Source organism: Hirundo rustica, chromosome 7 (assembly GCF_015227805.2).
Source record: "Hirundo rustica isolate bHirRus1 chromosome 7, bHirRus1.pri.v3, whole genome shotgun sequence".
Classification (NCBI taxonomy): Eukaryota; Metazoa; Chordata; class Aves; order Passeriformes; family Hirundinidae; genus Hirundo; species Hirundo rustica.
The window spans coordinates 642501-664330 of NC_053456.1; the positions used below are offsets into that span (position 1 = coordinate 642501).

At 52.7% G+C, this 21830-nt stretch overlaps 1 protein-coding gene across 4 annotated transcripts in view; it reads right to left on the bottom strand.

Annotated features, from left to right (window-relative positions):
- Window positions 1-3836: 3836 nt before the first annotated feature.
- GPD2 (glycerol-3-phosphate dehydrogenase 2) overlaps window positions 3837-21830 on the bottom strand; it is a 47270-nt gene continuing 29276 nt past the window's right edge. For all 4 annotated transcript variants that reach the window (XM_040070041.2, XM_058421382.1, XM_040070042.2 and 1 more), the window contains 11 exons: window positions 19556-19720; window positions 18211-18355; window positions 14006-14199; window positions 12021-12155; window positions 11613-11788; window positions 11026-11157; window positions 10511-10669; window positions 9694-9806; window positions 9536-9614; window positions 9347-9445; window positions 3837-5118 (listed from right to left, as the gene is read on the bottom strand). In XM_040070041.2, the coding sequence (XP_039925975.1) occupies window positions 4993-5118; window positions 9347-9445; window positions 9536-9614; window positions 9694-9806; window positions 10511-10669; window positions 11026-11157; window positions 11613-11788; window positions 12021-12155; window positions 14006-14199; window positions 18211-18355; window positions 19556-19720 (1523 nt within the window). In that variant the 3' untranslated portion in view covers window positions 3837-4992. The remainder of the gene's footprint in view (window positions 5119-9346; window positions 9446-9535; window positions 9615-9693; window positions 9807-10510; window positions 10670-11025; window positions 11158-11612; window positions 11789-12020; window positions 12156-14005; window positions 14200-18210; window positions 18356-19555; window positions 19721-21830) is intronic.

The window sequence follows — 21830 nt, forward strand, 5'->3', positions numbered from 1 at the left end:
ACACTGCGGGGACACTGCGGGGACACCGCGGGGACACTACAAGGACAGTGCAGGGACACTGTGGGGACACTGCGGGGACACTGCGGGGACACCGCGGGGACACTGCGGGGACACTGCGGGGACACTACAAGGACAGTGCAGGGACACTGTGGGGACACTGTGGGGACACTGCGGGGACACTGCGGGGACACTGCGAGGACAGTGCAGGGACACTGTGGGGACACTGCGGGGACACTGCGGGGACACTGTGGGGACACTGTGGGGACACTACGAGGACACTGCAGGGACACTGCGGGGACACTACAAGGACACTGCAGGGACACTGCGGGGACACTGCAGGGACACTGCGAGGACAGTGCAGGGACGCTGTGGGGACACTGTGGGGACTCTGCAGGGACAGTGCAGGGACACTGCGGGGACACTGCAAGGACAGTGCAAGGACACTGTTGGGACACTGCGGGGACACTACGGGGACACTGCGGGGACACTGTGGGCACACTGCGAGGACACTGCAGGGACACTGCGGGGACACTGCGGGGACACTCTGGGGACACTCTGGGGACACTCTGGGGACACTGCGAGGACACTCTGGGGACAGTGCCACCGGCACTCCCACCCTGAGGCACAAGAGCCGCGAGCACGGCTCGTCCAGGGCACGGAGCTGTCCCCAGGGGTGGCCTTGTCCCCATCACCTGCCGTCAGTTCCCTTCTGGCTCAGGAAACACCCAGCTCGGCCCCGGGGCTGAAATATTAATGCTGCTTTGACATTCCCCATCGTATTTCTAACCAGGCTGCAACAGCCACACCGGGGCAATAAATCTGAATTTCTGACCACTCCAGAGGAGGGGACCGGCCCCAAAACCCCTGCGCCTTCCAGCAGCAGAGCCAGGAGCTCGACACGAGGCAACTCTACTGCTGCAAAATATTTGAGATAAAGCTGATCACAGCAAACATTCTTTGCCTTTTCACATACACGCCGTGGATTAGGGGAAAATCCGTAATCTCTGCAGTTCCCCTCCGGCCTGGTTCATTCCCACGTGCAGCATCAGCACAGCTCCTTGGCAGCTGTGCAATATCCTCGCTACAAGTGTAAATTAAGCCACGAAATAATCTGGAGATCATAAAGATTGTGCTCGCGCTGCTAAGGGCGCTGCCGATTCCCTGTCAGGGAAAATGGATCCGCTGTGTAGGAACATCCATCAGCACGCGCAGCCCGGGCTCACCTGGACGTGGAACGGGATCCAAACGGACTGGGAAATCTCTCCTGTTCACTGGATTGGGAAAATATCTCCTGTTCACTGCTGCTGCTGAGGTCAGGATCAAACTCACCCGTGGGTGGGGACTGCTCCCGGCCCGCAGTCAAAATCCAGGTGGAAAATGTCTGCACCAGCCAAAGCCCAGGGGCTGCTGCCATTCCAGCCGGAGAGGGCAGCGCGGGATTCCCCAGCTCCTCAGCCCCACCTTTAAACTGCAGAGCACTCGGTTCTGAACTAAGAGGGGAGTTTAAACTGCAGAACACTCAGATCTATCTGAGCGAAGCGGGGAGTTTAAACTGCAGAGCACTCAGATCTGGGCCAAGAGGGGAGTTTAAACTGCGGAGCACTCAGATCTGAGCGAAGAGGGGAGTTTAAACTGCAGAGCACTCAGATCTGGGCCAAGAGGGGGGTTTAAACTGCAGAGCACTCAGATCTGAGAGAAGAGGGGAGTTTAAACTGCGGAGCACTCAGATCTGAACTAAGAGGGGAGTTTTAACTGCAGAGCACTCAGATCTGGGCCAAGAGGGGAGTTTAAACTGCAGAGCACTCAGATCTGAACTAAGAGGGGAGTTTAAACTGCAGAGCACTCAGATCTGAGCGAAAAGGGGAGTTTAAACTGCAGAGCACTCGGTTCTGAACTAAGAGGGGAGTTTAAACCACAGAGCACTCGGTTCTGAGCTAAGAGTGGGAAGCCTGGGCTCTGTTTACTGAACACATCCATCCCCACGTCCTCCTTCCCAGGGAAACTTCTTCAGGGTGACTCCGAGGTATTTCTGCACACGCCACAACAAACTGGCAGCAAAAAGGAGCGTTTTTAACCAGTTTTATTGATTCATGCTTTCAGTCCTTACTCAGTTAAAAACAAGGCACATTAAATACATCCTCTTATTGCTCAATAAACGCATGCGGCTCATTCCAGACACCAAAGGTAATAAATAATGGCAGGAAAACACCAGGACAGTTATAAAAATGACCACCCAGCTTCAAACACAGCATGGAACAGCCCAGGCTGCAACAGGAACCTGACAACAGACCCAAGTGCCACGTGTAAACCCGCAGAGTGTCCGTTCACGTATTTACACACACCCAGACACTGCACGGGTCCCCCCTCCCCACAGGGACAGGTCATCTAAAACACAAAATACCCACAGAAAATCCAGTAAAATTCCATTCCACAGGAAAGAAAAAGAAAAAGAAAAAAAAAAAAAAAGGAAAAAAAAAAAAAAAAAGAAAAAAAAAAAAAAAAAAAAAAAAGAAAAAAGAGAGAGAGAGAGAGAGAGAGAGAGAAAACCAAAATTCTGATTCCTGCTTTTCCATCCCAGACCAGCACAGCAGGACAGTGACATCTACAACTCTTCCCACAGGACACTCACATAAACCCCTGGAGCAAAGGCAGCGCTCCTGCAGACAGAGAGAGGGGACAAACGAACGCTGCAGAGTTCTCCAAGTACAGCTGCAGCTGCTGGGGGAGCACACGCAGCTGTCCCTGTCACTGCAGGCCTGGTGCAGGGGAGCAGGGGGTGACACAAAGCAAATCCATGCCCAGGGACACGCACAGCCAGGAGAGCCCCAGAGCCACATTCCAGATGTAGGATCAGCAAAACAAGAGAACGAAGAGCGTACTTTGGGTACAACACAGAAATCCCGCCTTCCAAGTAAATTCAGGTTATTATTTTAACAACGCAGTTAGAGAGGAGGGGAGAATTTCCCTTTGAACTGTACAAAAGCTGTTCAACAGTGAAAATATTTTTCTTTACAAAAAAACCTGTTCAATATACTGGAAATATTTTTTCTTCAAGCGAACTGGAAAAAGGTCTCATGACTTTGACTTGGCCACAGGAACAACCCCCTTTGTTCACTAAAACATCCTTGTGGTGCCACAAGTGCCAACCCCCCTTCCTCAGCCCCTGCTCCAAGCACAAAGCCAGACCCTGGACAACACCTGCATCAAAAAACGAACTGAACATGCAAAAACCATCTGAACCGTTTTAGGAACTCATTTCAGGTGAGCCTTGCCCTTTTCTTCTGTATCTACTATTTTGCAACACCTGACCGTTAAATGTTTTGGTTTTATTTTGGGCTGTGCTTCTGCAGCCAATCCGGGCACCTGCACTCACTGTGCTACATCCCACCACTCCTCAGCTTCTGCACTTGTGTCTGGAACCCTCTTCCCTGCTAAAGCATCCAAGGAATCCCTGCTGTTCACTCCTGCCCCGTCGTTTTCCATCGGTGCACGTGGTGATGCCAGCTAAATACATCAAATTTTACCTCAGCAGAAATTCTGACCCCTGGGAAGCGAAGCTTGGTTTGAGGTGGAAATTGCTCTGCTCAGGGAACACAGCAGATGCCAAATCCAGCAGTAAACCAGGTTCCCCTGCCTTGTTCCACACCAGGCAGAAATCTCCACCTGATCTCAGCCCAGGCCAGCAGCAGGAGGACAGGCAGCCACAGCAGTGCTGGACACAGCCCCAGTGAGGGCTCCACACTTTGGTTTTTTCATTTAACCTGCTGAAAAACTGCCCTTTTTTCCTAGAAAAGTTAGTAGGATGCAACACACACACTTTTTTGTTGTTGTTGTTGTGTTGTTTTTTTTTTTTTACACTGCGTTTGAGCATTTTAAAATGAACATTTAAGACTGCTGTGCTACCAAAACCTGCCCCATCCTACAGAGCATCAGGGTTTGCCCCAAGCTCGCAGCACTTCTAGCATGGAACACCTCCTGCCTTTATTTCACTGCACAAAGCGCCGCCTGCAGACAGCGCCATTCACTAGAGGCAGTTTATTTGTGTTAACAGGGCAGCAGGGAAGCTGTTCCCAGCTTTCACCCACATCAGTACCTCGGGTGATTAATCCAGGTGTCTTGTTTTCCAGCTGGAATTTCGGGGTGGCCAAGAACTGGCACCACTGGAAGAACAGGGCAAAGCCACCACCCCGAGAAGGCTCAGGACAGGTCTGCAGCACCCCCCACGCCCCAGGAAGTGCCAGCTCTGTTCCTTTGGAAGGGTGTCTCCACCCCAGAACACAGCTTTCCCCACCTTGCTGCTTGCTGAGGGGGCAGAAGCAGCTTGGAGATTTTGCATTTGTAAAAGGGCAGGATTCACTCTGAGCACCGAGCGCTCGAAAGGTGAAGGTGATGCAGACGTTCCTGGCCGGGGCAGGGCGTGCCTGAGTGTGCACCCATCTCTGTGAGTGTGAGTGTGCACTCACCTCTGTGAGTGTGCACCCACCTCTGTGAGTGTGAGTGTGCACCCACCTCTGTGAGTGTGAGTGTGCACCCACCTCTGTGAGTGTGAGTGTGCACCCACCTCTGTGAGTGTGCACCCACCTCTGTGAGTGTGAGTGTGCACCCACCTCTGTGAGTGTGCACCCACCTCTGAGTGAGTGTGAGTGTGCACCCACCTCTGTGAGTGTGCACCCACCCCGTGCAGGTGAGCACCCACCTCCCCGCATTCCTGTAGCCTGCAGGGCTGCCGCCACCCAAGGGTGCCGTGGAGCAGTAAGGGAACCATTAACGACAGGTAAGGGAACCATTAACGACCAGGACAAGCTCACCGATGTCTTTTGGGAACCATTAACGCAGGACAAGCTCACCGATGTCTTTTGGGAACCATTAACGACAGGACAAGCTCACCGATGTCTTTTGGGAACCATTGACGCAGGACAAGCTCACCGATGTGTTTCGGGAGAGCCGTGGTGCGCCGGGCTCCGGGCCCCGGGGAGCGGCGGCAGCCCCGGCTCACAGCCCCCCTCCGCTGCGGTCCACGGGGATGGCCTGGCGGCGCCCCAGCTTCTCCTCGGCGCTCTTCATCAGCACGGCCAGCCTGCTGCCCGACACACGGCCCTTCTGGACGGCGCTCATCAGCTGGGGACACGGGGACACGGCACACGTCACCGGGGCTGCCGGCCCCGAGCCACGGCCGGGAGCGCGCGCCCCGGCGCCCAAACCCGAACCGCGGCCGCGGGGCCTGGCTGAGGCTCATCCGCGCCTCCCAGGAGTTCCATGGACTGCTCTGGGTGCCAGACACGGCGGAAGGACCAAATGTGATGCACTTGGAAGAGTGCAGGACACCACCAGCGCCAGGGTTCATTCCGTGACAGCTCTGAACGTGGGATAACCCAGCAGTGGCACAGGCCCGCTCTGGCTATTTGTACTGTCTGAAGGATGCAGCTCACAGAAGATGCAGGATTTTTTCCCATTTAGGAAGGAATTGCTCCCTCTGGCACAGGGTGCTCGGGGAAGCTGTGGCTGCCCCTGGATCCCTGGAAGTGTTCGAAGTCCAGGCTGGAACAACCTGATGTGATGGAAGGTGTCCCTGCCCCTGGCTCGAAGATGGGCTTAGGGTCCCTCCCACCCCACATCATGCAGGGATTTCGTGATTCCTGATCCACCACTGATCCCAGACCTGCCCTTCTGCACCCACGTGCCTTTCTCTGGAGAGACACTGTACTTGACTCCCACAATTCCTTCAAATCCAAATTCCTTTATAGACTTTTAAAACTAATTTGCTTTTAAGTCCTGGAAGCTGGACTCTGCTCTCTCCCAGTGAAAGCACACTAGTGCTAAGATTTTAGTTAATTCTTTTTTATCCCATGGATAAAGCCAGCATTAGAGCTGAAATTACCTGCAGCCATCTCTGCAGAGAGCGCTGGGGAAGCAATTCACCCTCGCCAAATGCAATCTCTGACTCCCATTGACTGCAGGAATCCTTCAGATTCCTTTCCCCATGGGAAAAGCGGCCCCTCACGCCTGCAGCTGCGCCAGTGTGCTGTGGCCATGTCCCTGGCCCCCTCCCAGCTCCAGAGGCACAGGGGAAGGCCAGGCCTGTGCACAGACAGGGCTGTCCCAGCACAGGCACTGCCTCCTGCCGTGATGGGCTTCCAGGTCCCTTCCCACTCAGCCACCGTGGCGTTCATTCCACGACTCCTCCTGATTTAATGAGGGGCTGTTGCCTTTACCTCCCAGCAGCGGCTCCCAGGGCTCCCTCTCCGTGCTGGAGCATCCCTGCCAGCAGCTGGCTCTCCAGGAACCCAGCCCAGCCCCGTGTGCCCCCGGGCTCTGTGCCAGCTGTGCTCCTCTGTGCCAGCTGTGCTCCTCTGTGCCAGCTGTGCTCCCTGCCTGGGCGACCCGTCTGCCCCATCACCCCTGGGCACCGTGAGCTCCGGGGCTGCCACCCTCTGCCAGCCCTCCGAGCTCCCCCAGCACCGTGCAGGTGGCCAGGGCCAGCCCTGCTCTGCTCCCAGCTCCAAGCCAGGCAGCCCCCAGGTACAACCTGCTCTAGTTTCCAACACAAACCTCCACAAATATTTGCCCAGGGCTTGCACAAGTTCTGCGGTGAAACGCAATTACTTGGAAGTTTTCAGAAAGCAAACACCCAAGTACTGGGCACTGCCTTAACAGAGCCATTAAAGAATTCAACAAACATTTAATGCATTTCGCTCCTTCCAGGGCAGCCCCATCTGGTTTCAGTGCCACCCTCCCTGCATAGCACTGAAGCTTCCCTGGAGCAGCGCAAGGCACAGGAGAGGGCTCAGCCCTGCAGTGCCATCGCTGCTGCTCCGCGCCCAGGCTGCCCTGGGAGCTGTGCAGAGGGACACAGGTCTGCACAAACCACGGTGAAACTGCTCCTGAGCACTGCCTGGCCCTTGCAGGGCACAGGGACGAGCAGGGCTGGCACTCCTGGTGACACAGGTCTGCACAAACCATGGTGAAACTGCTCCTGAGCACTGCCTGGCCTTTGCACTGCACAGGGACGAGCAGGGCTGGCACTCCTGGTGACACAGGTCTGCACAAACCACGGTGAAACTGCTCCTGAGCACTGCCTGGCCTTTGCAGGGCACAGGGATGAGCAGGGCTGGCACTCCTGGTGACACAGGTCTGCACAAACCACGGTGAAACTGCTCCTGAGCACTGCCTGGCCCTTGCAGGGCACAGGGACGAGCAGGGCTGGCACTCCTGGTGACACAGGTTTGCACAAACCCTTGTGAAACTGCTCCTGGGCACTGCCTGGCCTTTGCACTGCACAGGGATGAGCAGGGCTGGCACTCCTGGTGACACTGCCCAGCCTGGCACCCAGAACAGCCCAAACCCCACAGAACAACAATTGCTGGTTGTTTCAGCTCCTCAGCCAACGACTCAAGCAACCCAAACTGCAGCTAAGTGAGCCAGGGCTGGGCTGCCCCAGTGAAGGGTCTCCAGTGGAGGTACAGGGTTCCCTTTCCAGCAGCCTGAACCCCGCTGGGCTGGTCTCTCCCATTTGAACACACCAGCACCAGCTCCCAAAGCCATTGCTTCTCTTTCCCCCCTGGGTGGTTTGGTTTGGTTTGGTTTGGTTTGGTTTTTCCCCTTCCCCCGAGTTCGCTGCAGCTCCTCAGCTCAATTGCTGCATTTTAGGCAAATAAATACTCCTTTTTGCTAATGCTGGACACAACCTGTGAAAATTTTCTGCATTTAGATTCAACAATGCTGCTCTTATCCCCAGCTCATCTCCAGAGAGACAATTACCATTTCCTTTGCCTTGATCTTGTTTGTTTAACTTGACACAGTGAAGAAAGGGCTGACATTGACCAAAATCCCCAGCATTAATTTCTCTCCTGTTTGGCATTCATCATTGCCACGGGGCAGGGGAGACAGGGCAGGCTCTGAAATACCACCCCAAAAACGCCTCCTCAAACACCAGCCCAGCTGGCAAACTGCATGTGCAAAGGGAGCACCCTCGGGTTTGCTCGAAAGCCCCCCAAAAAGCTGATGCATGTCGTTTTTTTCAGAGAGATCGGGACAATTTAGCCAGCCCAGGAGTTAAAATGGGCTATAGGGCCTGGATGGGCTCCAACTACAAGCTCACTCCTAATAATATTCAGTTTATTACTTAGTTGTTTAGTTTATTATTATTATGGCTATATTACTAAATATTATTATAACTATTTGTTTATTTAGTTGCTTATTATTTAGTTTCTTAGTTTGCTCATTTTTACAACAACCCTTAACAGCTGTGGACAGTGTCAGTGTGCACATCTGCACCATGCACCTTCCAATGGACACCCGTATCATTTAAAATATATTTTTATATATATATATAATATATTTAAATACACATATTTACATATATTTACTCATTTTTATAACAACCCTTAACAGCAATAAATATAGCTATTATATATAAATATAAATAAAAATAAACCCAGCTATTTATAAAAATAAACAGATATTATATATATGAATATATATAAATATATATATATATATAAAGGATAAAAAAATTTATATATTTACTCATTTTTATAACAACCCTTAACAGCTGCGGATAGTGTCAGTGTGCACACCTGTGCCATGCACCTTCCAATGGACACACGTATCATTTTAAAGATATTTTTATATGTATTATATATATTACAATATTTATATTTATATATATTTACTCATTTTAATAACATCCCTTAACAGTTCTAAAAATAGGTATTATATATAAATATCAATAAAAATAAAACCTGCTATTTATAAAAATAAAACAGCAATTATATAAAACTATATATATATATGTAAAAATATAAATATATATATAAAGAATAAAAATATTTTTTATATATTGACTCATTTTTTAAACAACCCTTAACAGCTGTGGACAGTGTCAGCGTGCGCACCTGCGCCATGCACTTTCCAATGGACACCCATATAATTTTAAATATATTTATATACGTATTATATACATTAAATATATATATATATTTATATATTGGCTCATTTTTGTAACAAGCCTTAACAGCTGTGGATAGCGTCAGCGCGCACGCCTGCGCCATGCACTTTCCAATGGACACCCGTATCATTTTAAACGTATTTAAACAGCATTTCTGGGCTTAAAATGCCAAATGCAGGTCTGGGCCGGGGCACACTTTGTAGGTTGGACCCGCTCTCTGAGTCTGACTGGGAAAAAAGCCCCGAATTTCCAAGCTGCTTGAGGATGGCTCTGTGTGCCCCTGCCCCAACACCTCGGGTAACGCTGCCCTGCTCCCCAGCCCTAGGCAAGGTGGAACCCTCCCCGGCTGCGCCAGAGCTGCCTGAAACCCTCCTCCCCTGGAGCAAGAGAGGCACGTACCTGCAGGAACTCGTTGAGCTCCACCTGCCCGTTCTTGTTGAGATCCACCTCGTTGAGGATCTCGTGGAGGGCGTTCTCGTCGATCTGCACGCTGATGCTCTGCAGGGACAAGCACGGCAGGAGGGGGCTCGGCACCCCGGGTCCGCACTGGCCGCTGCCAGGGGGAGCCAGGAGCACGGGGCAGCTCACCTGCAGCACGCGCTGCACGTCCAGGATGGTTATGAAGCCCTTCTTGTCCTTGTCGAACATGCGGAACCGCTTCTTGTACCTGCCAGGGAGGGGCTGGCACGTGAGGGCTGCCGTGGGGCTGCAGGGCGGCAGCACAGCAGCGCTCCTGCCTCACTCACCTCTCAATGTCTGAAGGAGCCAGGCTGATCTCAGAAGCGTCTGTCAATTGATCTGTTTTCACTTTGTAGCCCATTTCGTAGTACAGAAACGTTTTGGCGGTTTCGAGCTGTTCCTACAATGAAAACGCAAAACCTGGGTATCTGAGAAAGTTCTTACCCAAGTATTTATTTTTTATACCTTATTATTAGTACTTAACCAGTATTTTTCTAAGGTCCCAAAATTAAGCAGATGGCAGCTGAAAAGTATCCGAAAGTTAAACTTAGGCACATTTTACTCTTGGAAAAAGGTATCCAGAGTAAGACTGCTAATTTCTGTGTAAATGCTTTCAGGACCATCCACGCCTTCAGTCACACGCAGTCTGTCTGCCCCTTTCAGGAAGAAACGGCCTTTTTAGGCCAGGCCTACAACATGTCATTTCTCTCCCACTTGATATCTTAGTGTGTCCAAAATCAGAAAAAAGAATCAGGGAGCTCAACACCAGGCAGGCTCTTTCTGGTTACAGGAGCTTCCTTTGCTGCGGCTGCTCTGTTGGAAAGCGTCAGTGGAGCAAAATAACTGACAGGAATAGGGCAGCAGTGCCAAGCCTGCTTTCATTTCTAAGGCTGGGGAGCAACAGGAGACAGAACTTCCCCTTCCCCTCCAGCCCCTGGCCGACTCCAACCCATTTCATGGCTATTTGAAGTCTTTAGAAGGAGAGGCACCAAGGGGCTCATTCTCCCGGGAATAAAACATCACTCCCGGTTTTCTGTTCAACTGGGACGGTTAACACAGGAACTCCCCGGGCAAACCAGACCAGCTGCAGCGGGCCCTTCGTACCTTCTTCTGCTGCTCGCACCAGTTGAGCTCCTTGGCCATGATGTCCACGATCCTGGGCAGCGCCTCGTGGGCAGCCTGCACGTTGAGGAAGGCCAGGCGGGTGCGGCGGGAGATGATGTCCACGGCGGTGCGGGCGTACTCCTTAACCCCGTACACCACCTGCCAGGGCAGCGCCCGTCACACGCACAGCCCGCGGGGCAGAGCGGCTCCAGCACTGCCAAACCCCCGGGGCAGGGCTGGGAAAGCTCCCTCTGCCACGGAGCGCTTCACAGAGCCCACCCCGGATCAAATGTTTGTACGTGAAGTAGGAGGTAGGCGTTACGTAAATAATTAAGGGTGCATAAATGTATTGACACGTGTATGTACCGGTAGGTGAACGTAAAGTGTGCTCCAGGTACAGGCACAGAAAACATCTCAGCCTCTCTAAAGGAAAGGGCTAGAGGTGTTTCACAGAGCCACCGAGCTGCTGGTCCCAAGGACAGAATCACAGAGGGTGACGTGGGTTTCCCACATACCTCAGCCTCAATGTAAGGAAATTCGGACACCAGACGCTTCCCAACGATGGGCCACCTCTTCCCTGTCACCTGGGCTATTTTGGCCACCTCAAAGGCCTTGCCCCCATAGGTGGAAGCCAGGTGCTGAGCCACCTGTGGGGAGGAAAGCACACCCAGCACGCTTTGAGAGCACACGAAAGACCCGTTTCCCTCGACCATTCCCTCATCCCAGTAACAAACGGGCTGCCAAGGGCGCTGGAGTGTGACAGCGCGGGAGGAAACCCAGCGTGCTGCGGGCTGGAGCAGCACTGCCCCGCTGTGTCTGTGCCACCAGGACTGACACCAGCTCCCTGCCACACCGAGATCACCCACAGCTCCTGGGGGCCCCAGGAACACAGACTGCGGTAAGTCAGAGCGTTTTTAAGCAGGAAACAGTCAAGTTTAGGAGGCAGGAAAAAGGGGAAGATGAGGAACAATTACTAACTTTATTTCTGTTAGAACTGTCTCTGCCCCAGCTCCCGTCGGGCTCACCAGAGCTTTGTCCAGGTTCTGCTGGTGTCTGATTTGGGGGAAGACCAAAGCCCTCCAACACAGGAACCCGGACTCACCTCACTTTCGAGTCCGTAGTCCTGGACCAGGCGGATGTAGAGCGTGGGGCTCCAGTCCTGAGCCCCCTCCAGCTGCAGCCCCATGGTTTGACAGGAGCCTGCCTTCAGGTTGTGCTTGCGGATGGCCGTGTCGATGGTGTCCCGTGCCATGGCACGGTACGTGGTCCACTTCCCACCTGGGGGAACACAGGCTCACCTCATTATTTGGGGCAAGGAGCGGGAACACGAGCTGTTACACGCTACAGACACATCCGTGTGTTTCACGTATCACGGGATTCGTGCCAGGCTAGCTCCAAGCCAGCCCCGCCGCCACTGACAGGGCAGTTTCTGATACAGCAGCTGGAGAATTACCACAGAACGAGATCTTGGCGTGAAATCGCCCGGGGAAGCGCAGCAAAGGTGCAGTACCTGCGATGGTGATGAGGCCGCTGTCGCTGACGGTCACCACGTGGTTCCTGGACAGGGACTGGGTGTCCTTGGAGTCAGGGTTGGTGACCAGGGGCCGGATGCCACTCCAGGCTGCCAGCACATCTCCTCTTCTCACTGTGCAGAGCCACACTGAGGCAGGGCCGGCCCCAGCCCGGGAGTGCCCAGCTCTCCCTGGGCTGCTGGGCACTGCCAAGGGCTGCCCCACACCCTCCTCGGCCCTGAGCAGCCCCCAGAGCTGGGGACAGGCTGGGCTGTGGAATCCCAGAACCGCCGATGCTGGAAAAGCCCTCCCAGGCCATGAGTCCAACTTGTACCAACGCCCACGTTGTCCCCAGCCCAGAGCGCTGAGTGCCACCTCCAGGTGCTCCCTGGACAGCTCCAGGGATGGGCACTGCAAACACCCCTGGGCAGCTCCAGCCTGACCCCCCCTTTCCATGAAAATTCTTCCCAATGAACCTGAACAGTCCTTACATTACATTTTATAAACCAACATAAGGTTTGTTACGTGAGTGTAACATTTCCTTTCAGACCTTCCAAGCTTGAGGGTTATTATAAACTTAAACTGAAATAAGGTTTGTTACGTGAGTGTAACATTTCCTTTCAGAACTTCCAAGCTCGAGGGTTATTCTTCCAAGATTTCCTCTTGACAAGCCATCTTTATCCCCAGCTTCACCCTAAGTGCAGCTTCCAATCTGCTTTGTACTGAAGCCTTTGGAACACGCTTCCACTACAACTTTCAAATGACCGATAATTGAAAAATCACTACAAGGGTGTAAAAAACATCCCCCAAAGAACACGGAATGGATTTCCGAAATCAATGGTGCCCTGCCAGCGCGTTTAACCTGCCAAACTGAAGTGTTAATCACAGACACACGATCCTGTATGAGGTTCATAAACTAATGAAACTACAGAAAGCAGCACGCGTGACGCTGTAATTAAGCAGCTGGAAGGTGTCCAAGCCTCTGGAAGTTGATAACCCTGGCACCGGCTCTGGCAGCAGAGGCAGGGCTGTGGAGGGTTGATATGGGCAGTGCCGCTGCTATTTCAGCTCCAGCCATCTATAAACAGTAATTGCACAGGGAAACCAGCACAGGCCCAGCTGGGCTGAGCCACAGGGACTGAACGCTTCCGAATGTGCTGCTGGAAAACGCGTGGGAAACCATGGGATGGCCTGGCTGGGGACAGGCCTTACAGCTCATCCCACCCCTGCCACGGCAGGGACACCTCCCACTGTGCCAGGCTGCTCCCAGCCCCAATGTCCAACCTGGCCTTGGGCACTGCCAGGGATCCAGGGGCAGCCACAGCTGCTCTGGGCACCCTGTGCCAGGGCCTCAGCACCCTGCCAGGGGAGGATTGCTTCCCAATATCCCGTCTAACCTCTGTCCTATTCACATTCCCATCTCCCTCCCTGGTCTCCTGCACTTCCAACACCAACTGCTGCTCCAGACACTCCACAGGAGCTTCCCTGGACACTTTCAGAACTTCGTACAACATGCAGACATCAGCTCTCCACTTCAGGAAACAAGGGGTGGAGCATTTCCTCTCTCCTGACAGCAGCCTTTCCTAAACCTGTGAAGCGTGTTACAGTGCCCCTGCCTGAGCGCTTTGCAGATTTATTTTAATGCTGCGGCAGAAGCGCAGCTGTACAAACGCTTTCACAGAAGAACTGAAATAAGCCAACCCCTCCCTCTGGAGGAAGAATGGCTGCCCAGGGCAGCGGCGGAGTCACCCTCCCTGGAGGAGCCAAAAGACGAGTGGAGTGGCACCCGGGAGATGGGTTGGTGACGATGGCGGTGGCGCTGGATGGTGGGGAGCAGCATCACTGCACAGCCCACCTGGCACCTCAGCCCAGCAGACAGCCAGAGCACTCCCACCACGGCTGCCAGCCACACAGGGGCTGCAGGCAGCAGCGCTCCCCAGGGAATGCCCCCAGCCCTCCCCAGGGAAGGGCTCCCCCGGATCACCTTCCACGTCGGCGCCCAGGTAGTTGCGCACTTCACTCAGGATGAAGTTGATGTCCTCCTCCGTGGGGATGGGGTGCGAGGTGACATCCGTGGGGCTGTCCGTGGTGCCTGCGATCGTCATCTTCTCCCAGGGCAGGAAGAAGATCACTCTGCCATCGCTGGTGGCCGGGTCCAGCAGCCCCATGTTGTCAGGGCTGCAAGAGAGGAGGGGCCTGGCTCAGCACGGGAACGGGACCTGTCCCTGCAGCCCCAGGGCCCGGGTGAGCGCTGGGACACAACACCTGTTCTCAGGAAAGGAGCTAATTAATGAACAAATCATGGGTTTCACGTGCGACCGAGACATGGCTTTAATGTCCCAGAAGTTTGGGGAACGAGGCCCGTGGATGTTTACACGCCATAAAATCCCAGTGACTCCTCCAATCTGCCTCCACCATAAAGGAGCAGGAGGGGTGAGGGGTGGCGGCTGAGAGGAAAAGGAGAACAAAGAAGAGAAATGAAGACATTTCAGGAATATCCTTCCAGTGACACTAAGCCTGAGTTTGTCACCACCTGCCACTTCAGCAGGAAGGAACACCCACAGACTCCCGAGGGATCTGGACCAAGGAACGTGCTCTGAGTGCTTCCAGCTCTGCGGTCCTGAGTGGGGAACTGTGCTTTGAGGAAAAAAGGCAAAAGAGACTCGGTGGATGCTGCTGCTCAGGCATTATTCATTACTTCTGCCAGTGCTACAACAGAATGATTCAGTACAAGGATGAAAAACCGCTTTGGATCGGAGATTTTAATTCACGTATCAGGTTTTTCTGGCGTAATGTAAGAAAGACATCCACAGGTACAAACCCACTACCTCCTCATGGGCTTATTAAAAACCTCCGCTTGTATTTCAGAAAACAAAAGGCTTTTATAAACACTTCAAAGCAAACAGCTTTTACGTGGGAAAACACTGAACTGCCCCCTTTTTTCGATGGTTTTTACTTCAAGGGCTGATGCTGACTTGGACTGAAGGTGCTGCAGCTCCCTTTACAAAGGTGTGCAGCCGGGCCAGGGCTCTTCAGCCGTGCCCCTGCTGCTGAGACACAGGAGCACACCAAGGAGGGCAGCAGATGCAGACTTAGGTGCCAGTTAGGGACTTCAGAGGGGAATTATCCCAGGGACTCAAAGCCTAAGGCGGTGTCTGAAGGCAAAGACCTGCTTGGGGGGGATTTCCCTGCGCAAGCTGGATCCCTGAATGCTGCCTTTTCAGGAAGCCTGAAGTGATTGCTGAAGGGAAGTTGGCAATATCTGGCCAGGCTGGGAGAGAGGCTGAGAATTTCATAGCTAGCATGTATATTAGACCCATTTTAGCTGATATTTATCGACAGCTTAGGCTTATGGTGGCAGAGGTACAATCTAATAGGGGAAGTCAACACGGGTTTGGGAAAGGTAAATCACCTCAGACAAATGATTACTTTTTAAAATGAAAAAGCTGTTGATTTAGAGACAGAGGAAGTCAGAGGTTTAATATACAGTATCAGAATTCAGAAACTTTATAGACATTTTCTTCAAAGTATGAATTTTTTTTTAATGTGATTTCATAAAAACTGTTCAAAACAAGAGAAAGACCTGAAGCAAAGACTTTAAGTTTTCCCCACAGCACCTCTGGACTGAAGTGTTTTGGATTGCACAGGAGTGCTGAGAAAGGCTGAAACTGTTTTCCATATGCTAATTATTTACTGAATCACTGATACCAGTTATCCTGGGAAGCTCTCTCTCCATGCCCTTTGCCATGCTCGTCCCAGCTTATTTAAATAACTAAAGAACCACCCAAACAAATGCAAAATAAGGTGTTTTGCATCAGAAAGGAGCATCTTAACACCCGAACACCGGCCTTCCTGAGGCCTCAGGAGTCATGCAGCTGCACACCAGGAATACCTCTGAAACAACGTGCTTTTAAGAGGCAGGAATTCCTACGATTCCAGCATGGATGGGAGAAGGAGCTAAGAGCCACGTACTCGTGGTGAGATTTCTCTTTAAAGATGGCAAAAACGGGCAAATTCAGGTTTGGAAACTCCAACACGAAGCATAAAGCAATACCTTTACAGAGAAACCTAGAGGTAAAAGGTCTGGGAGATCCATGGAAGGTCTTGGATCCATGGAAGGCCTCCACTTGAAGAAGCATTTGACCAAAGCACCACAAATGCAGTTAAAGAACCATAAAAAGCCACTTTCCATAGAAAAGAAGTAAGGTGCAACAGGCAAGTTTACCTGGAATGTGGAAGGCGGAGCAGAGAGAGGAAAATTCCAGAAACATCTGAAATTGGTCAGAAGGGAGAGGAAAAAGCTTTGCCTCCACAGACACATTCCAGGCAGGAAGCCTAATTAATGAGGGGAGGAATTCTGGGACTATTAATGAAGGACATCAATGAGTAAGAAACCCACGGAGAGCGAATGCATTAGGTTAACATTAGTTTTACAAAATCTTGACTACATTTATAACTAAAACCCTCTAGATGTTAAAAAAACCAAAAATAATAATTCATGTGACTAGGGGCCAAAATCCTGTAACACGTTCCCAGGGCACAGGTGGACATGGTGAAATGCCAACCCTCCTGTGCTGAGCAGTGTTCCTTGGCACCGGGAGAAGGAAGATCCTGATACAACCAGGATCAAATCCCACGAGTGTTTTCCATTTCGCAGACAGGTCCCTGCTTTCAGCTATCCCACTCCAAGGAAACTCAGTGCAGTTTTATCTCATCAGCTGTGCTGTGGAGGCAGCGTGTGGGCAGATACTATTTTCCAAGGAAAGTAATGCCCACATGCTGACATACACAGGGGAACATGGAGAACAAGAATTCTCTGCGTTTCCAATTAAAATTATTGGGTTATTACAGAATAAATAAATCAGAGCTCTCAAGCCACCTTCTACTTTGGATTTACCAAGGGAGTCCAGGTTTTAAAGCTCTCCATGTTTTTGTGTAGGGCCATAAAGCTAATCACACACATCCTTCTCCTGGCATATGAGGAAACTGGGATTACAGCCCATTTCTCCACATTTTTAGTACTTTCAAGCAGCTATCAGGTCATTTCACCATTTTTCATGGAGAAAGATACAAAAATGAAAAAAAAAAAAGAAAAAAAACCAGAAGAGAATGCAGGGGTGATTTTACACCAGGCCAAAAATGCCTCAATTTTCCGGTGTGTGTTCATGTCCTGTTGGGACAGCTCTGGCAGAAGCACCCCACGGTGCTCTGGAAGGCTGAATTCCCGCTCTGAGGGGGCTGTGGAAGGCATTACTGCAGGGGCACTGTATCAACACAACTGGGCTAAGTCCATAAAGGGGAATTTCCATTAGGATGCTAATGACTTCAGGAACCAAAGGTAATATTTGAGTTCCGACTGACAAGGCTGGCTCGGGAGAAGGGGATTTGGCTTTGCACAGCAAACAGGGAGAGGAGCAGGAGACTGCAGGGAGCAGAGTGCCACAGGAACCTCTCCTGGAACAAGGAGGGCACGTGCTGTCACCCAAAACCCCCACGGGCGGCTGGGTGGGCTTGGGGCCGCTGCAAACATGGCTGTGCTACCCTGAGCTACTTCTACTGCCTGTGATGGTAATTATTATTACTGTAATTATTATTGCTGGTTACCCTGCCCATTCTATCATGTATTCTGTGCTTCTGCACTGCTGTTTCCTCTGAGCCGAGCCACATCCCGGCAGAGTCACTGCACAGGGAGCTCCAGATGTAAAGGCAGGCAGTGGAGCAGGATGATCTTTAAAGACCCTTCCAACCCAGACCGCTCTGCGATTCCATGATTTAACAGGACAAGAGATTCTGTGTGAAGGTGCAACCTCTCTGGGAGGTTTTACATGCTCCTTGCTTTCCTGAGGGGGTGACCAGGCAGCAGCACACTCAGCTCAAAGGCATCACTGAAACAGGTGCTTTCACAAGCCCGGGGATGTGCTGCCTAAACGCCTTCTGCTTCAGCAGACTCCTGCCTTGGGGAGCTCTAACTAAAAGCTACACGGCTCCAGCCTGTTCTGAATAGATGAAATTGTTCCTCTCACCGGCACAGCGCCAGGATCCTCTTTAAAAACCACAAACACGAATCAGAATCAAACCGCGCGCCCCAAAGCGCCGCGAAGCCAGCGGTGCGTCGCTCCCAGCTGATTTCCTCGGCGGCAGCAGCGATTACAAATGGTGCTACACGGGCAGCAGGGCCCCGTGCCTCACCTGTAATAACCAGGCATCACGATATGCACGCCTGCACTGGGCTGACAGATGTTGGGCACTTCCTGATCATCCATTTTGCGGACAGAGTCTGTGAAAGGTCCCGTGGCATTGATAACACACTTGGCTCTGACATCGAACTCCTTCCCTGCGAAAGAAAACAGTATCAATCACAGACACCGTTTGTTTCCTGCTCACCCTTGCTCTTTGTTATTCATCTCTCCACGAGCTCAGCCTACTGTAAAGCGTACCCTGCGTGTCTGAACACAACAGCTGGGACGGGTTCTAAAAATTAACTAAGTGTGCACCCAACACGAGGTTCGAGACAAAGTGTTTTAGAGTGGCATTCCAGCTTATCTGGGAGGGCAGAAAAGAGGCAGGCGGGGTGGAGGTTGCTCAGCTGAAATCTGCCTCTCAAGGAGAGGGTTTCAGTCTCAGCCCGCAGACTCGGTAAATGGGATTACTACCGTACAGCACGGAGCCTTTTACAATGTCATCTCCGCTTGACAGAAGGGCTGGGATGGAAAGCTCAGCCTGGCCTGCCAAAACACTGGGGTTTGAGTGAGAAATGTGACAGAGGTGGAAGCTGAGTGACGCTAATGGCACGGCCCAGGAAGATGGCTCCTGTGCTGTGGGTTCAGGGCTGCTTGCAGATGGCAGCAGCCCTGCTCCTCCCTCCCCTGTTATCCCAGGGTGTCACTGTCCCCTGCAGTGCACCCCACAGACCCTACTCACCTGTGAGCACATCCCTGCAGTGCACCCCACAGACCCCATGCACCCCACACACCCCACACTCACCGGTGATGACATCCCTGCAGCACACCCTGCACACCCCATATTCCCCATGTACCCCACACACCCCTTGTACCCCAGACTCACTGGTGATGACGTCCCTGCAGCACACCCCGCACACCCCACGTACCCCACATACCCCATGTACCCCACATACCCCACACACCCCACACACCCCATGTACCCCACACACCCCACGCTCACTGGTGATGACGTCCCTGCAGCGCACCCCGCACACCCCATGTACCCCACACACCCCATGTACCCCGCACACCCCATGTACCCCACACACCCTATGTAGCCCACAGACACCATGTAGCCCACAGACCCCACGTACCCCACACACCCCATGTACCCCATGTACCCCACACACCCCACACACCCCATGTACCCCACACACCCCATGTACCCTGCACACCCCATGTACCCCACGTACCCCACACACCCCATGTACCCCACACACCCCGCACACCCCATGTAGCCCACACACCCTATGTAGCCCACAGACCCCATGTAGCCCCACAGACCCCACGTACCCCACACACCCCACGCTCACCTGTGAGCACATCCCTGCAGCGCACCCCGCACACGCGCTGCCGCCCGCTGCGCGTGTCCGCGCTCTTGAGCAGGTGCCGCACCTCGGTGTAATTGGCGGTGGCAGCGCCGTAGCGGGCGGCGGTCAGGGCGATGGCCAGGTTCATCCGCGCGTCGTTGTGCTGTCCTGCGGGGAAGGACGGCCGTCACCCGCGGCGCTGCGGGGGCGCGTCGGGACGGATCCGTCACGGCCGTCCCTGTCACATCGCGTAGCGCTGACGGCCGCTCGCTGCCGGGGCCGTGCCGCGCCCCACGGGGCTCTGCCTGCCCCACGTGCGCCGAGCCTCTCACCAGGATCCGCACACAAACCACCTCTCCCTTCCCCTTTGTGATCCTGCATACCCAATTATTACGATACAACCGGTGTTAACCAACAACTCCGGTTACTGAGTGAACGCGTGCCACTCGACACCCAAAACATCCTTTTAGAGACCGTGCCAAATTTAACCGGGGTTTTTTTTTTGTATATTCCTTTGAACTTCCCAACATACGGCATAAAAGCGCCCAAAAAAGAGAAATAAGTGGACAAGAATTAATGAAGGATTCTTAACATATATCATTAAAGATTTATTACTGAAATTCCCTCGTTAAAGAAAACCAAGAGAGAGGTGGAGGGACTGTGAGGGGAAGATGATTAATTACTTTGAAATACTGGCTTCACCTGAGACTTTTCCTATTTATTATTGCACTGAAGTTGGAGGCCTGGATGCTGGCTGGAAAGAATTACTATACATTGAAGGGGCCAGGCTCTGTGTGTCCTGAATAATGAATTTCCGAGCGGGCTAAACTTCCCGAGGTGCGGTTCACTTCCCCACCTGTTTGGACCACTCCTATCACAGACGGTACCGACAAAGTGACAAATTTGTAATAGATACTGTAGGTGATTTATGTTGCCAGCATTCCCAGCATTTAGTATAAATGGTTTATGTAAAGTTCGGTCCTTCGGATTCTGCCTGCGCAATTCTCCAACCCCTGTGCAAATCATCTGCACCCAGCTAAAAGGGCAAAGTTATAAAGATGGGATCAATGGCCTGGCAAGCACCGCCTCCCCTGCCCAAACCCCTCATCCCAACCCAGCCCAGGCTGCGCTCCGCAATCCGTCTTCAGCTACGAGAAAAAAAGTTACACAAAGTGTACAGAAGCGGCAGCATGATAAAGCACCGACGAAGAAACAAACAGTAACTCCAATCCCACACACAAACAATGCGCGGAATCGGCTGCAACAACGGAAGAACGGCAAAACAACTGAGCAGGATGTCAGGAGAAGTTGGGGATGCTCCATCACAGGAGGTCCACGAGAGGGAACAACCATCGGTCAGAGCTGGCAGGCAAAGCACTCAGTAAAAGCACGGGCACTACTGCTGCTGCTGCCACGGCACGGGGGGATAAATGACCTTATGAGGTTCACTCAAACCTGCCCAGCTTCAGAAAGCACAGCTCGTGTGCAGAGGGAACTGGGTGAAAAAGGGACAAAGGACAGTGACAAGCTGTGCTGCAGCAGCTGCTTCCACACAACAAGAGGGGTTCCAGAGGAGCCCAGTGCTGGAGGAATGACTGCACGTGGCACCCAGCGCTCTGGGCTGGTTGGAGAGGTGGGGTCACAGCTTGGACTCCATGCTCTTGGGGGGCTTTTCCAACAGAAACGCTTCAGTGATTCTGTAAGCCAGGACACGCTGCTGTAGCCTGCAGCCACGGGCTCTCAGGAGCCCACTGCTCTGGAGACATCCCCTGTATCTGGGGCCAGCCTGACCCACGGCCCCACAGGGCTCGGCTGTCCCGGGCCATGCAGCAGCACCCCTCAGACAGGGCCCCCAAACCCTGCCATCGGCACCAGGGGGATTTGTTCTCTCCTAGCAGCAGGGCCCCGGGGCCAGCGGGGCTCAGACCCCGCTCACTCTGCCCCTGCCAGCAGTGCCCCAGGTGGCACCGACACAAAGCCCGCTGTCCTGTGGCTGCCCTGCTGCGGGGACTCGTCACACGGCAGCACGACCCCACTTCAGCCAATATTAGCTTTGGTCTGTGGAGCCCTGACTGTTCAAATTCGGAGAGTTTGCCTCTTCCCAGATTTGTCACTTATTTGTCCAGAGCAAAAGCGATCCGGAGAAGCCAATCAGCAGAATAAATAATGTGGAAACGGGTAGCTTCTGTAAAACCAAACTTCCAAGTAACAAATGTTTAGCAAGCCTCAAATCCAAAGGCTGCTCGGGGTTTTGTTGAGCCTCCCAATGCTCCTCAAG